Source organism: Epinephelus fuscoguttatus, linkage group LG22, assembly GCF_011397635.1.
Source record: "Epinephelus fuscoguttatus linkage group LG22, E.fuscoguttatus.final_Chr_v1".
Classification (NCBI taxonomy): domain Eukaryota; kingdom Metazoa; phylum Chordata; class Actinopteri; order Perciformes; family Serranidae; genus Epinephelus; species Epinephelus fuscoguttatus.
Window position 1 is genome coordinate 17803428 of NC_064773.1, and position 16446 is coordinate 17819873.

Here is a 16446-nt window from a genome sequence, read left to right on the forward strand (position 1 = left end):
GCAATTGTGCACCTTCAATGTATGTCCGCTAAAAGTGCTTGTTTTTGCCACTGATAGGCTCAGATTGTTATTCTAAGTGTCTGACACCTTATGGAAAGGATCCCTACAGTGGTTGACCTTTTTGTTAAAGAGTAAGATCCTTTTTTTTTTAAACCTGAAACAGCCCTTAAATTGCTGTCGCCAAACCCATCAGACCCCATTTAAAAAAACGATAATTCTATAATCATAAAACACACTTCATTTAAAGTCGATAGAAGCAATATAAAACTCACAAAAAACATCTTGGTTTCTCTTTCCACTGCTCCAACAATCATCAGTTCTGGTTTAAGTGAAATAAACCCTTAATTCACCAAGTTAAATGTGAAAACATGCTGCCTCTATACACAATTAAATTACTGTTTTTTTAAATGGAGTCTGGTGGGTTTGGTGATAACGAATTCTGGGCTGTTTTTGGTTGAACAAAAAAGGATCTTACTCTCAAAGAAAAAGGTCTATCTCTATAGGGATCCTTTCCATAAGTTGTCAGATACTTTGAAAAAAAATTAGAGCCTGTCAGTGACAAAAATAAGCACTTTTAGTTGACACAAATTGACAGTGCACAATTGCCCTGACTGGTTACATTACAGCCTGTTTCACCGCTGCTGGCTGCAGCACTCAATTTCAATACTAGGCCAATGTCACAAACTGTTGTGCCCATTGGTTACTTACACCCAAAAACACGGGAAAATAGGGTCCATGTTAAAAAATGCCAAAGTTACCCTTTAACTGCAGGATTCCCATATTAGGACGAAATGGCATGAACAAGGCAAGTCACCTCAATTCTTGTAGAAACGTGCAAATCCAAAGTATTTCTGGTTTAATATTTGCTTCAGTTACTTTAAAGCGCGATAGTTAAATTTAGAGCACACACACACACACACACACACACACACACACACACAAGGTCGATGTGTGCTGTTGGGTTAATTACACAATTACACATTTACACAACAAACCTGACAGAGTATAAAAGGCTACAACACCCACCATCCTGCACATCTGTATGTTTCTGTATAAACAGACTCACCTGTGTGGTAGACAGGACGTGTATGACAGGTTTGGGGTGGTAGCGGTCGTTGTCCTGCCGTACGTTGGTGACGGTGGGGAAGGCTGAAGGGGGGGACGGGGTCAGAATAGGGGGTACGGGGTGAGGCTCCGGGGGCTGGAGTATCTCCTCCTTCACGTCACCTTCTGCCTGGGAACTAAACACAGAGACACAGAGACGGAGACACAGAGAGTTCAGTTAACAGCAAAAAAGAGCTGAAACCAGAGACGCTTCTAACTGAATGGATGTTAGACACAGGGGGACTTTTGATGTTCTTTAATAAGACGTCAGAAACTCCATCATTAAAACACGAAACTCAAAGCCAGAGTTGTACCGACAGGTCTGACGAGTGAGGTTCAGGCGATTAAAGAAATGAAAATGATGAAAAGGCAAGAATTTCATCAGACGGGTCGACAATCTCCAGACATTTGGACATCCATGTTTTAAATTATTCTCTGTCTAAAAAGAAATGATGATACTAAGATGATGAAATGAGCTCGTACTAAATTTATTTCCTGTATGAATGAAACTAAAAGGTAGTTTCTGTTCATGTTCATGTTGTGAAGAACAGTCAGTCACCACTAGGTGGCAGAATTTAAAAAAGTAGAAATGTGCTCATCTGAAACAAATTACATCCTCAAATGTATATTTCAGCCATATTTTATGGATTTAAGGTCGACATGAACTGTTGGCGTACAGCAAACTGAAAACAGACTGAATCACCGCTGCAGAAGTTGTCCCTCTGGGTGCACTGTATTTTGTTTCTAATGTTTCAGGAGCTGCAGTGAGGAGTTGAAGACACATTCCTCAGGAGATATTCTGCTTTTGTTCTGATCTTTTCTGTGCAGCAACATACTCAGGACATTGTTTGTCCAAGGTTTTGTTTGTTTGTGTGTTTTAAAGGCACATTTAATTCTCTTTTCAGATACCAAAGTGTACAAAAATATTGATGTTTCTAAATATTAACAAAGAACTCATCTATTTAGTCTGGCTTTTATGTGGTGCTTTAGAATTTTGTGGTTTTATTATTTAGGTTTATTCTATTAAGATAAGATAAGGTAATACTTTTTGCATATACAAAGCAGTATAACAAGAAAGCATCAAAAAGAAGCAGAATATAAAAAAGAGACAGACTGAATGGCTGATTTTACAATATTGACTAATGGAAGTTTAGATATTGCACAGTTTAACAATACTGATACTGCACCAGAGTGATACGATTGTAAGCACTAAAAAATAAAAGCAAGGCTGAGTGGCAGAATTTACATGACTGTTTTGTTTTTTGATATATTATTATTATTTATTCTAATGTATCTTATTTACATTTTACTATTTTATTTCATTTTTATTATTTAATTATTATTTATTCTATTTCATTTTATTTACATTTTGCTACTTTATTTCATTGTTATTATTAATTAATTATTATTCTATTTAATTTTATTTATATTTTACTATTTCTAACATCCTAAGCTATGTCAATAATTTGTCAATAATTTGTTTAAAACGTGCTATATAAATAGACTTTGACTGATTTTTATTGCTCGATCTACCAGCTACTTCAGTGAATGAGTGAGTACAATATAGTATCTGCAGTACTGCATTAGGACGTGTCTTCTATTGCACTTAGCAGTATTCAACAAAAGTCCCCCAAATGTACAGTACCGTGTAATGTGCTTTCATAAACTACTTATAAACGCACCTATAGATAAACGCAGTGTAGGTGTGTGAGGTACATACAGGATACTGAGGTTGCAACCCAGCTCGCCACACGGTGATGGAAAGTTTAACATTAAGATTCTGTTCCACCCCGCAGAATATACATACTTACATATGCATGCAAATATATACACACTGAAAAAAAAAACTGTGAAAGGATGTGGTGGTGTGCTAAATCAAGAGCACATGACTGAAGCAAGAGCTAACATAGGACTGCGCATGATGCAGTGTGTGTGTGTGTGTGTGTGTGTGTGTGTGTGTGTGTGTGTGAGTTACAAGCTAGAAGGACAGGGGACTTCCTATTCTTACACAACTTTGGAGTTGCAGTCGTACTGTAAAAGGCTTCCTCAGTATAGCTGCTATTGGCCCAGGCCGTGGGGCCAAAAGTGTCAGGGGCCCCACTGGAATTCACCTGCAAAATGTCTCTTGAAGAGGCACATTCTGAAGAGCAGGAGACTCAAAATGACCTCAAAGAGAGACACAGAGACACAAAGACTCGCAACAACTACTAAACAGGCAAAACAAACGCAAAGAGTGACAAAATTACTACAATAAGATGCATAGCAACTACAAAGAGAATAAAATTACTACAAAAAGCAGCAAAAAAACTACAAAGGGATGAAACACAACACAACTACAAATACACACAAAAGGTACAAAAAGACGCAAAGCAACTACAAAGACAATGAAATTACAACAAAATACACAAAAGAACTACAAAGAGATACAAAGGAACTACAAAAAGACTCAAATTATAACAAAAAGATGTAAAGCAACTGCAAAGAGAAACAAAATGACTACAAAGAGATTACAAACAACTACCAAGACACACCAAGCAACTACAAAGAGACTCAAATTACTACTAAGAGACACAAAGCAACTACAAAGAGACACAAAGCAACTACAAAGAGACTCAAATTCCGACCAAGACACAAAGCAGCTATAAAGAGACTCAAATTACTTCCAAAAGACACAAAGCAACTACGAAGACACTCAAATTACTTCCAAGAGACACAAAATCGACTACAAAGACTCAAATTACTTCCAGGAGAAACAAAGCAACAACAAAGAGATGCAAAGCAACTACAAAGAGACACAAAGCAACAACTAAGAGATGCAAATCAACAACAAAGAGATGTAAAGCAACTACAAAGACACTCAAATTACTTCCAGGAGACACAAAATCGACTACACAGACTCAAATTACTTCCAGGAGAAACAAAGCAACAACAAAGAGATGCAAAGCAACTACAAAGAGACACAAAGCAACAACTAAGAGATGCAAATCAACAACAAAGAGATGTAAAGCAACTACAAAGACACTCAAATTACTTCCAGGAGACACAAAATCGACTACAAAGACTCAAATTACTTCCAGGAGAAACAAAGCAACAACAAAGAGATGCAAAGCAACTACAAAGAGACACAAAGCAACAACTAAGAGACATAAATCAACAACAAAGAGATGTAAAGCAACTACAAAGACACTCAAATTACTTCCAGGAGACACAAAGCAACTACAAAAAGACTCAAATTACTTCCAAGAGACACAAAGCAACTACGAAGACACTCAAATTACTTCCAGGAAAAACAAAGCAACAACAAAGAGATGCAAAGCAACTACAAAGACACTCAAATTACTTCCAAGAGACAGAAAGCAACTACGAAGACACTCAAAATTACTTCCAAGAGACACAAAATCGACTACAAAGACACTCAAATTACTTCCAAGAGACACAAAATCGACTACAAAGACTCAAATTACTTCCAGGAGAAACAAAGCAACAACAAAGAGATGCAAAGCAACTACAAAGACACTCAAATTACTTCCAAGAGACACAAAGCAACTACAAAGAGACACAAAGCAACAACAAAGAGACACAAAGCAACTACAAAGAGATGTAAAGCAACTACAAAGACACTCAAATTACTTCCAGGAGACACAAAGCAACTACAAAAAGACTCAAATTACTTCCAGGAGACACAAAGTAACAACAAAGAGATGCAAAGCAACTACAAAGACACTCAAATTACTTCTAAGAGACACAAAGCAACTACAAAGAGACACAAATCAACAACAAAGAGACACAAATCAACTACAAAGAGACACAAAGCAACTACAAAGAGACTCAGATTACTTCTAAGAGACACAAAGCAACTACAAAGAGACACAAATCAACAACAAAGAGACACAAAGCAACTACAAAGACACTCAGATTACTTCTAAGAGACACAAAGCAACTACAAAGAGACACAAATCAACAGCAAAGAGACACAAAGCAACTACAAAGAGACTCAGATTACTTCTAAGAGACACAAAGCAACTACAAAGAGACACAAATCAACAACAAAGAGACACAAAGCAACTACAAAGACACTCAGATTACTTCTAAGAGACACAAAGCAACTACAAAGAGACACAAATCAACAGCAAAGAGACACAAAGCAACTACAAAGAGACTCAGATTACTTCTAAGAGACACAAAGCAACTACAAAGAGACACAAATCAACAACAAAGAGACACAAAGCAACTACAAAGAGACACAAATCAACAACAAAGAGACACAAAGCAACTACAAAGACACTCAGATTACTTCTAAGAGACACAAAGCAACTACAAAGAGACACAAATCAACAACAAAGAGACACAAAGCAACTACAAAGAGACTCAGATTACTTCTAAGAGACACAAAGCAACTACAAAGAAATGCAAAACAAAAAAAGGCTTAACAACTGTAAAGTCTGTGAGTCTTGCTCCTTTGTAAGAGAGGCAGGGGGGGCTTTTGCATGTTTGTACCCAGGGGCCTATTGTCTCATAACCCACCCATGTTCTCGCTGCATTATATATGATTACTGTACATATATTGTAATTAGCTTCCTCAGCAGCAGCAGCATAGAGCTCTGTAACCCATGGAGAATTATGCAATTTACTCAGAGGAAAGTCTTATCATCTCATATTTTTGCCGTATTGATCCAGGAATCCAACACAGATCACCCAAAACAGTAGGAGAAAACTTATGAAAACAGCATGCAGCTCTATTCTGTATAGTCAGCTACTTTACATTCTTTGAATCCCCGTATCCCTGAGGCATAATTTAAAATGAGGAAGACACCTGCATCAGAAAGCTGCGAGGAAGTGAATACTCAAGTTCTTTTTACATATTTGAAATCTGTCCTAATGCCCCCCAACTGAGCCTGCCAAGAATTACAGTGAATCATTCCTCAAGAGTTTGATTTACTAAATCCAGAAACACTAGACTAATAACTTCTGTTAGAGCACAGAGGGGAGGTCAGAGGTCATTACAGCAGGAGATCAGAGCTCCTGCTGAGATTAACTGAGCTTTTCTAACCACCACAACCTAAAACTGCATCTTATGGGTCTCTTCTCGGTAATTTCTGGCCTCCAGGTAAAAGCACTTTATTGAAAACATAAATTACCCATGAGAATATCTTCCTCTGTATCGTCTTCATCGCCTGAGCAAGCAAACGCTATATTTAAACACAGATGATTCCCACTGGTGCTGATTGTTTCCATGGGGATATGAATCACTGAGATGCCACAGAGTTTGTTCGGGCCCGGTGTCCCTCTGAGATAAGATAAGATGAAGCTTAAATGATTCCTGAGAGGAAGCCGAGCTATTACAGGAGCAAACACTAATCAGTCACAGCAAAACAGTAGTATCAAAGAGAACGAGGCACACGGCACATCTGAGAACCGCAGCACGAGGACAGCCATGAAAAATGCAAGTACGTATGAAAATATTATGAGGCTTTACATCAAGTGAATAAAGAAGTGGTTGTAGTGATGGGCTTACACTAACAAACACCCTCAGGGTTTGCAAAGGGAGAAAGAATTTTGTTTAACTGGAGAAAATGAGCAAACTTCAGAGTATGGTTTGCTGGTAATCTGTAAAAATAAACTCTTCTACAGCTACACACCACTGCCCACAGAACAACAAACACATTCAACTTTCCCAAACTTTTTCCAGAAACATCCACCATCCTCCACCACAACCAGTGTACCAAATACAAGTCGTTCCGTCTGTCTTGTTTTATGGACTTATTTTCATCACTTGTGTTTAATGGTGTGAATGTAGCTGTCACCTAAAAACCATTTTAACGCCAGAATTAACTGCCTTGTTGGAAAATTCCAGTGCGACTCCCTCAGCTTTAAAACAAATAAATGCTTTCTTTCATCTACTTCAGAGCAGTAACATGTTGGCAGTCATCTCTTCTCCAGAGTTAGAAGAAAACACACTGTGATGTAGTTTTAGGGAGATATCACACAGGAGCACCCCAGGGCTGCGTTTTGAGCCCCCCTGCTTTACTCAGTGTACACCCACACGACTGTGTAGCCACTTCAGACTCCAACACCATCGTCAAGTTTGCTGATGGCACAGCTGTGGTGGGCCTGATCACAGGTAACAATGAGAAGTCCGACCTGAAAGATGAAGACGACCTGACCTGCTGGTGTCAGGACAACAGCCAACTCCTGAACGTCTGCAAAACTAGGAAGATGATAGTGGACTTTGGGAAGAAGCAGGAAAGGAACTATTATCAACAGGCCCTCATGGAGAATGTGGACTGCTCCAAATACCTTGGTGTCCACATCACTGAGGGCCTGACCTTGGTGCTACATACTGGCAGGGACCATTTTACTTTAGATGCCTGAGGAAATTCCACTCAAATACTGAGGAATTTCTACTCCTACACCATCGAGAGCATACTGACGGGGAACATCAGAGCCTGGTACAGAAACAGGACCACAAGGCACTGCAAAGAGTGGTTCCTTCAGCTGAGCACACTATAGGCGCTGCTCTACCTTGCATAAAGGACGTTTACACCAGATGCTACAAAATATAAGGCCAGGAGAATCATTAAAGATCCGAAACACCCAGATAACTGCCTTTTCTCTCTCTGTAAAGATCAGGAAGAAGGTACCGGTTACACGAGACCAGCACTGAAAGGCTCAGAAAGAGCTTCTACCATCAGACCACAAGAATACTTAATAATGATCCTGCCTTATCCTAAACACTGACATGTATTTATTACCACTACTGCTTAAGATTGCTAAAAAAAATACTGTACATTAATAAACACCTAAAATGTCATATCTGTAATTGTATTGTACTGTGTTAAAAAAATGTTTGTCTACTGCTTATAAAAGCTGAGTGAGGAGATCTCCAAGAATCTGCGACTGTTCTGAAATATACTTCAACAAGCTTCACATATAACTAAGCATGTACTTCAAGTTCCTCCCTGAAGTATAAAAACACGACAACCATCCGTACAGTATTGGCGTGCTGGTGACACAGTAAAGACATTATGCACACATGTACACACTCACACAACCTACACACAAACACACGTGTGCACGCCTTCACAAGAACTTTAAAATTATGCACCACCCACACTCACATGAACTCAAACACACACAACAAGCGCACTGTGCCCTCCACACATATGTGCACAGGAGGGAAGATGCTGCATCTTTAATCAGTGTTGGCTCACAGTGGCGGGTGCATTGCTAGAAGGTGATATAACTTTAAGAGACACAGTTTTCAGGTTGTGGTGGCATTAGAGTCATACAGACAACTACGGAGAGTGGCAAACTGCATACTCAAACTACACAGAGTTCAGTCACTTATTAAACAAATATGTGTTTTGGCTTGTTGGATTTGATCATGTTGCCCAATTTGTGCCATGGACAAAGTCAGACTTTGATATTCATGATAACCACATGTCTTATATTGATGTGATAGCTGCTGGAGGGTAGTGGTCAGTCTGACTGAACTTCAGAAGTAGATATGGCCAAGAACAACACTGATTTTCAGTAGAGATAAAAACCATATTGTTAAAAACCTTACTCTAAATAAATACATTTGTCTATAAAACCTTAAATTTAACAAATGCATCTGCAGCTGTACAAAAGCAGTACCTACAAAAAGCACAATCTAAGATCAGCAAAGTTATTATCAAAAGAAAAAGACAACTGATCAACAAATAAGCACAGAGGACAGAGAGTCTGACAACGCATCATATATGCCACCTTCTGGTTCTTCGATACTGGAGATGCCACAGACACATTTTGGTCTGAGATCAGAGGATATGACTCCTCAGGGTGTGGTTGTAAATATGTGTGTAAAAGCCATGACTCAGTATCTGTGACCTTGATGCCAGCCTCATCAGAGCTCCTGCAGTATGTTTCTTCCCCTAACACACACAGCTGAAGTGACCCAGGAGGGAGTGTGGCGGGCAGAATGTGGACTATGTTGGTAAAAATAGCTTTTGCCATCACTAAAATACTTCCAGGCTTAAACTAGGCCTGGACGTTATTCCTTTAGGAAACTGGGGGATGACACGCAGAGAGAAAGACACAGATTTAAGATTAGAGTCTTCCAGGAAAGCCTTGTGATTTTGGCAGCATTTCCGAGTTCAAATTTGTATGTTTTACTTAGAGCAGGAAAGAAATTTCAGTAAACAGATCGCTTGCAGCTACATCCCAAAATTAGGACCTCTGCAAAATGTTTGTTTTCCCATCAAACCGGCTGGTACTGCGGATAAATTCAGCTCCGCAAGAGCATAATTTAAGAGCAGTAAGTGGACACGACAAGGGTCATGTTGGCTCTGGTTAATATTTTTCTGGTATCATAAAGGTTTAGAGCTAAATCAATGTTAAAGATTGAGCTTGAATAAAGATTTAAAATATATAAACTGAAGGGGACCTATTGTGCTCATTTTCAGGGTATGATAGAGATGGCCTTTCTTTGTGGTGATATGAGATGTAGGGCATTCCACAAGGATGTGGAGGGGAAAAGTAGTCAGCTACGGGGATGTGAGGTCCCTTAATGTGAGTCCTCCTCACGATAACTTTAAAGGTCCAAAAAGCGGAAAAGTGCCTTATTATCTAACATTACTCAGCATTTCCTTGGTCTGAAACCAAAGTCTGGTAACTGTATCCAAGCACAACTTTCAAAGCCATAAAGAATATTCAGTATCTCCAAAACTTTTTAATGCTCCTTCCTGAGCATGCATTAGGCTGATTTATTAGGGATCCTTACATATAGTATATATATGTACAGCCATATAGACCACTACACATCAGTTTAGAAAAAATACACAACAATATATATAGTTATATATATTTTCAAATTTAAAAACGGCCCTGTGGCAGAATTTTGGCAGGATGCCTGAGAACTTTAAAGGAGCAATGTGTTAGAATTCTTCCAGTATTCATTGTTCAGCAGGTTTTCATAGAGAGCTGATTTATCCACAGAGGTCTCTTCTTCTCAAAAACAAATATACCAGGTTATTTAGACTGGTAAAAACACTGCATACAGCAGTTTCATGTAGAGTTGTACTGATACCGATACCAGTATCAGAAATGCCTCCAATACTGCCTAAAATGCAGTATCAGTGAGTACAGCCTGTGATCAATCCGATACCACGTAATGCCTCACGTCATTACGCATACGCACGCTACAGGCAAACAAAACGGAAACAGAGCAGAGTTTAAAAAGCATTCTACTGTAGCCTTTAAAATGTCTTTTTTTACCAAATTGTGTGGCTGCACTTTAACCTGTGTCTTGATCTGTGTCAACACTGGATAATAATGATAAAAAAAAGTTTTATGGCAATCTGGAGTTTTAGGAGCTGAGACATACAACAATTCATATCCCATCCATTTTTATTTTACACGCTGGTATCTGATCCATACTGTATTTGATTTCTGCCAGTACATCCCCCTAAATCCTACACACTGGACCTTTAAACCCTCCTCCCAAAAAAGCTCAGTCTGCTCTGATTGGTCAGTGTTTCCAGGTCTTTAGTATTTCAGTGTCTCTGCACTGTCATTGCAGCTGCAGGAAAGACTATAACAGAGTATAGCGGCAATTTCTGTCACGAAAAATCACCAACAAAAGCTTCTAAACCAAATCTTCACAAGCAGACATGTTCGAGCAATACGATACAAAACTGGGGAGAAATTAAAAACTTACATATGTTGATTGCATTATTTGAAACTTTGGCTACACTTGACATGAACATCTAACACTGTGACATTATATATGAGACAGAAATCACATATATATTCACAGAGCGAATGATTCACACATACAGACACACAAAATGCTGTCAAACTGGACATTTTTAGACGCTTCTAGCAACAGGTAATTAAGTGAAACAGTCTCCTGGCAACGAGATGTCCCCTGTGACATTAAAGCAACAGCTCGTAGGCAACTCTCTGAGCATCTAGCCGGGTTGTATAAAAAAAGTTGTTAAGTATTGCTGCATTAACCTAGCCTTGTGTGGATAAATCATAAGAAGAAGGGGGACTGAAGATGAACTGGCTGAGAGAAAGTGGAGCACAACCCCTGCTGGGCACACACAGGAAAATTAAAAATGAGAGGAGAGGGAGGAAGAGAAGCAAGAGGAGAGGATAAGAAAGAAATGTGCCAAAGAGAGATGGCATGAGTGTGTGTGTGTATGCACATGACAGATATCAGATATCACCCATGTGCCTTCAAGTGTGAAAAAGACTGTATTTTTTCTCAAAGAGCTGCAGATGAAAGATATCACAGTTCTACTTCAACTAGCCCGAGGTTGCGGTACATGCAACACCACGCAGTGTTGCAGAGTATTGTTACGAGTTGCAAAATGATCTATAAATACAGCTCCTCCTTGGGGCCGCAGCAGTTGTTAAACAGAAGTTAACTTCAGTGGAGTGGAGGCCGGGTGTATCTGTGGGCTGACGGGGAGCTAATGTGTCAGAGAGCTCTGGTGGAAACGACGCCTGCTGCTTCTGTTTGGTCAGTTTAATATGTTTTCATTGTGCGCTCCACACAAACTGTTGTGCTGTGTTGAGTTCCTCCTACAAAACACAACACCCACTGTGCTCAGTGACGGGCCACTTCACACCTACTGCTCACTTCTGCGTGAGTCTGTTCATTCATCTGTGTGGAGGATGAGTGCGGTTATTTTATACTTCAGCTACGTCCATTTTACAACTGTTTTGTGAACTTTAAGAAAGTGGGCGAGAGCAGATCGTATCGGCTGATAAGCTGAAAAATAGAAATACATTTTAAAAAGCCAAGCCGTCCAAGCATAAAACATGCCTTACCTGCGAATGCGGGGAGGTTTCGGAGGTGGTGTGTCCCATCTGTCCTCACCTGACGGGTGGCTTGCTTTATCTGGACTGCTCTCAACCTGGACAAGTTACACACACACACAAAAACATCAACACAATACTGAGTTTAATATTGAACTCAGATTCTAAGTATAAAGACACTGCAGTATGGAAATGCTTTTCAAAATCTACACATTCCCTGAGCAAGATAAGTAAACTCTTTGACCTTGGGTGACATGTACAACACGCCAAATTTAATTTTATGCAGCATTTTCAGACAAAACTTTAAAAAATAATCCTACTTTAACCCTCTGAAACAAAAGCCTATTTTTTTATTTTTGACAAAAAATCGTGTCATTTCCTTTTGCATTTTTTTTTTTACTTTTCTTTTTTGCTTATTTTCAGGCAATTTTCTTGTAACTTTTTATTAATTTCTTCTAATTTTGGGGATATTTTCTGTTCAGTAATTTGTTGCCTTCTTCCCATGATTTTTCATTTCTTTTAAAAATATGAGATGAAGGCAATGAGCAACAAAAAAAATACAAATTTGCAAAATATTAGTATAAAGAGAAAATTAAACACATGAAAAATCAGCGGAGATGACCTTTTTTCCCAAGCTTCTTTTTACTGTCTTCTCTTCTTTAAAAAAAAAAAAAAAAAAGATATTTAATCTATTAATTTTTGCAATTTGTGGAACAAAGTTGCTTGTTGCCTTTTTCCCATGTTTTTGAAAGAAATCGCACCAATTTGCTCAGAGTTTAAAAGTTTAAATACTTGTAAAAAGGCGTCTGAAAAAAGTAGAGTTGTACCAATACAGATACCAGTATCGGAAATGCTCATTGTTCATTGTGCCCTGACGAGTAAAGACATGACAAAAGAGTTGGATCTGTGCAGGTGGACAACTTAAGTCAGATCACAGTAGCCACCTCAAACATTAACTGTTTTCTGTTGTAACCAGTCAGACTTAATCTTAAGACTCATAAACAGACGCTAATACATTTGGCGAACATTTAACATAACTCAGTACTAATTTTACATCCATATTAAGTAAATCCTGCACACTGCTCTTGCTCAGCTTCACAATCTATTAGTAACACTAACGTTTCAGTCCTCCTAGACCTTTGATAAGAGTGTTCATACTCTCTGTCTTCATCAAGAGTGATCACACTCTTGTCATGAGTATTTTCTGTTCAAAGACTCAAGTGGTATTTTCCAATGCACCTGCATCTGCGACAGCTGGATGTGAGAATATCTTTCTTCAAACAAGCTCCGTATAAAGTGAATGAACGTGATATTTCCCAGATAATGCTCAACTCGTATGTCTCAATGATGTAGTTTACACGTTTTCATAACTGCTGATTTACTGAAGTGGAGGTCCGCTGAGTGAAACATGACGCCCAGTTTAGCAGCAGACCTCAATATGAAACCATAGTAAAATCAATAACTTTAAGCATTCCTTTTATTGTGTATGAAAGAAGTAAGGTAGTAACATATTCTCAGCCTAAATGAATAAACTTACAGTTGAAGGTGTGCTTACAGCCAGGAGAAATATCCTTCTGCAGAATCCATTACAGTATAATGAAACTGTCTGATAAAAATTAGCAGTAAAAACACTGACTTAAATTAGAGTAAAATTAAAACTGAGTTCCACTGAACAAAAGAGTTTTCAGTAACCAACTTAGACTAAACTAAATTTAAAATTCTTGTCAAATTAACACTTTAGTTTTGCTGTTTTATTACACTGAAGAAGCTCCTTCCAGTGCACATGGTAACAACATTTTCTATAATTGTTGTTGAAACATGCAGCACCTCTGTCTCTAACTTCTCTCCTACATGCTTCTGGAGCAGAGGCACAAAGTTGCTCTGACATTGCTTCACCGAAGGATCAAAACTGCTTCTGAAAGACGCTCTCCTCCTCCCGACTAATCTTCTCTCTCTTCCTCTCGACTCGTGGCTTCCTCCTCCTCTCCTCTCTTCCCCCGTGACTCATTAATTTGACTCTCTCTCCGCTCTGATAACGAGAAGATGACGGGACGACTTCAGCCGTCATGAACTCGAGACAGAGGGGCAAATCAGGCCACCTCGGCTCTGTGCGAGGAACTGAGTGCACGTTGAGTGTACGTGAAGAAAAGGCCGATTCTGATTACATCTCTTCTTGGCTGAATGTTGTGAGGAATCAATTTGATAGGAGGACTTCCTGCAAACAATGGCGCCTGCGTGCGAGCAGAAAAACGCGTGTGGGATGTGTGTATGTGTAGGCTTATTGTTCGTACTGCCATTGAGAGCACCTATGTGGGTGTTTTAGTCACTAACAATGGCTGACTGGACATGAGTCAATGTGTGTACGGACTGAGTCAGTACAGATAATGTTTTGCTAACAGTGTGTGTGTGTGTGTGTGTGTGTGTGTGTGTGAGGGCAGCAAGTGTTCTTGGACTTGCAACTTTGTGAGATAATGACAAGGTTACAATGGGTAGCAACAAACTTGTACAGGACTTGTTGTCTTCCTCCGTACACACACGCCTACGCCTACAAATGATTAATAGCACAAACTTTAAAACAAGTAGTAAAAGTGTAGTACAGTCGAGTTAAGTAGACGAGCTTCACCCACTCAGAGATCCTGAAAGATTTAACTCTGCAGAAAGTGTGTCAGCTGAGTCTTCTCTAATGTAAACATGGCTGTGTGCATCCCTGTGACCGGCTCTTGGAAAGGGTCTCCCTTTCCCAACGGATGTCTATTCTCAGACTCAAAGTGCATTATGGGAGAGGGGTGATGTCATCAGAGCTTCCGAAGCAGGAAGTCACCTCCTGGATTGCTGCCAATGCGCTCTCTCATCGTCTCTCTGTGTCCTCTGTCTTTAGGGTTTGTCAGTCTCGCACACTGTCTCATTGATGCTCGCGTCCTCTGGCTTTCTGTCTATTGTCTTCACATATCAACAGTGTTGGGGAGCAGCGGCGCCACTAGTTTAACTATATTTTCCAGTAGCTATGTAAGCTTTTAAGTAGAGAGGGAATTCTTTTTTTCACTAAGTAGTGGCAAATCAAAACCAAATGCTATAACAGTCAGTTTTTGTTGGGTTTTATTGAGACAAAAAAGCTCAGAAATTATTGAAATTATGCTCTTCCAGCCTTATTTTATGCTTCAGGAGACAGTCAATAAAGCAGACTGGTTTGATGTCACGAGATCGGGAACGACAGCCGACCCGTCCCAAAAAAAGGATGGGGGGAGCTGGTCCTAACTCTGTTTCAGCATACCGTGACTGTCGTACATATGGGATCCGCTTTGACCGTAACTTCGTAAATCTATTCATTTGAAGGCGAAGTGAGAAGGTATTTATTTCCATTATGTACATTTCATTAACTATGTCTGTCCATCTTCTAATGTGCGGGGGTCAGAAAGCAGCCAGTGTCTTGTGATAGCTTTCTTACCAGCGGATATCAAAACAATCAATAAGTAAAGCCGAAATCATCGGACAGATTTAATTCACGGCAAAGACTCTGTTGTTTATGACTGAATTACGAACAGGACGTGTGACCGTGGTGGAATCAGTGTCATGTTCTTCCTCCTGCACGCTCTACCCAGACGCCCCCCATCACCTAAACCAAATTGAGTATTTGCAATAGTGTTAGAACGCTTGTGACACCAACAATCTCCTGTTGTGTGCTACATGTGTGAAAGAGAAACCCTAGATGATGTCAAGACCTGATTTTCCAGACAATGTCCAATGTTCGTATGAGAAAAACGCCTCTGTCCAATGGTCATATTAAACAGATCATATAATGAGGTAAATGTATGTTAAAGACCTCAGGCTTCAGACTGTTCTGAATACTCTGTTTCCGACAGTCTTTTTTCTATTTTCGAGACAAGCTTTTCTTTCTATGGTCACCTGCTCCTGGCACGCTACTGCAAGAGTTTATATTACATACACTGCTACATGTAGCTTCATGCTAACTTCAGGGACACATGTAATCTTGGTTGCAGATGTTATCAATTTCTCCCTGATTTCAGATCATATTCCTGCTGTAACATGTATGTAACAGGATTGTGAAGATGTGTGAACTTAGATGTTTTTATTAGTGATTTCTCCTGGTAAAAAGCGCCACTATTGTCCGTCACATTCATTCTGATGCTGAGAATCAGGAGACCCGGAAATGCTGACCAATCAGAGCAGACTGGGCTTTTTCAAAGCATCTTAGACGAACACGTGGTCCAGCTCAGCATGAGGCAAACTAAGTGTTCTTTGAATATTAAAGCATGTAAACATGTTCTAGTTGAAAACCCAACATACAAATATGAACTTGAAAACAAGTGTTACGGTTAACAGGCTTACTTTGTGGCTGAATATCATTTGTAGGATAGTGATAGTGCGACACTGGCTACAGTTGCGTCTGTAGCTATGAAACAGCGAAAAACATAAAACCAGCATCAGATGGACTGTATTCATAATGAATGCGCCACAATAATATCAGTAAGCAGCGCCAATTAATCAGTGAACACGCCATCTATGGTCACTAGAAGC

The 16446-nt window shown here is 39.4% G+C and overlaps 1 protein-coding gene across 2 annotated transcripts in view; it reads right to left on the reverse strand.

Moving 5' to 3' along the window:
* ptpn12 (protein tyrosine phosphatase non-receptor type 12) overlaps positions 1–16446 on the reverse strand; it is an 82544-nt gene that overhangs the window by 23265 nt on the left and 42833 nt on the right. For both annotated transcript variants that reach the window (XM_049566642.1, XM_049566643.1), the window contains exons 12-13: positions 11923–12008; positions 1067–1241 (exon numbers count right to left, since the gene is read on the reverse strand). In XM_049566642.1, the coding sequence (XP_049422599.1) occupies positions 1067–1241; positions 11923–12008 (261 nt within the window). The remainder of the gene's footprint in view (positions 1–1066; positions 1242–11922; positions 12009–16446) is intronic.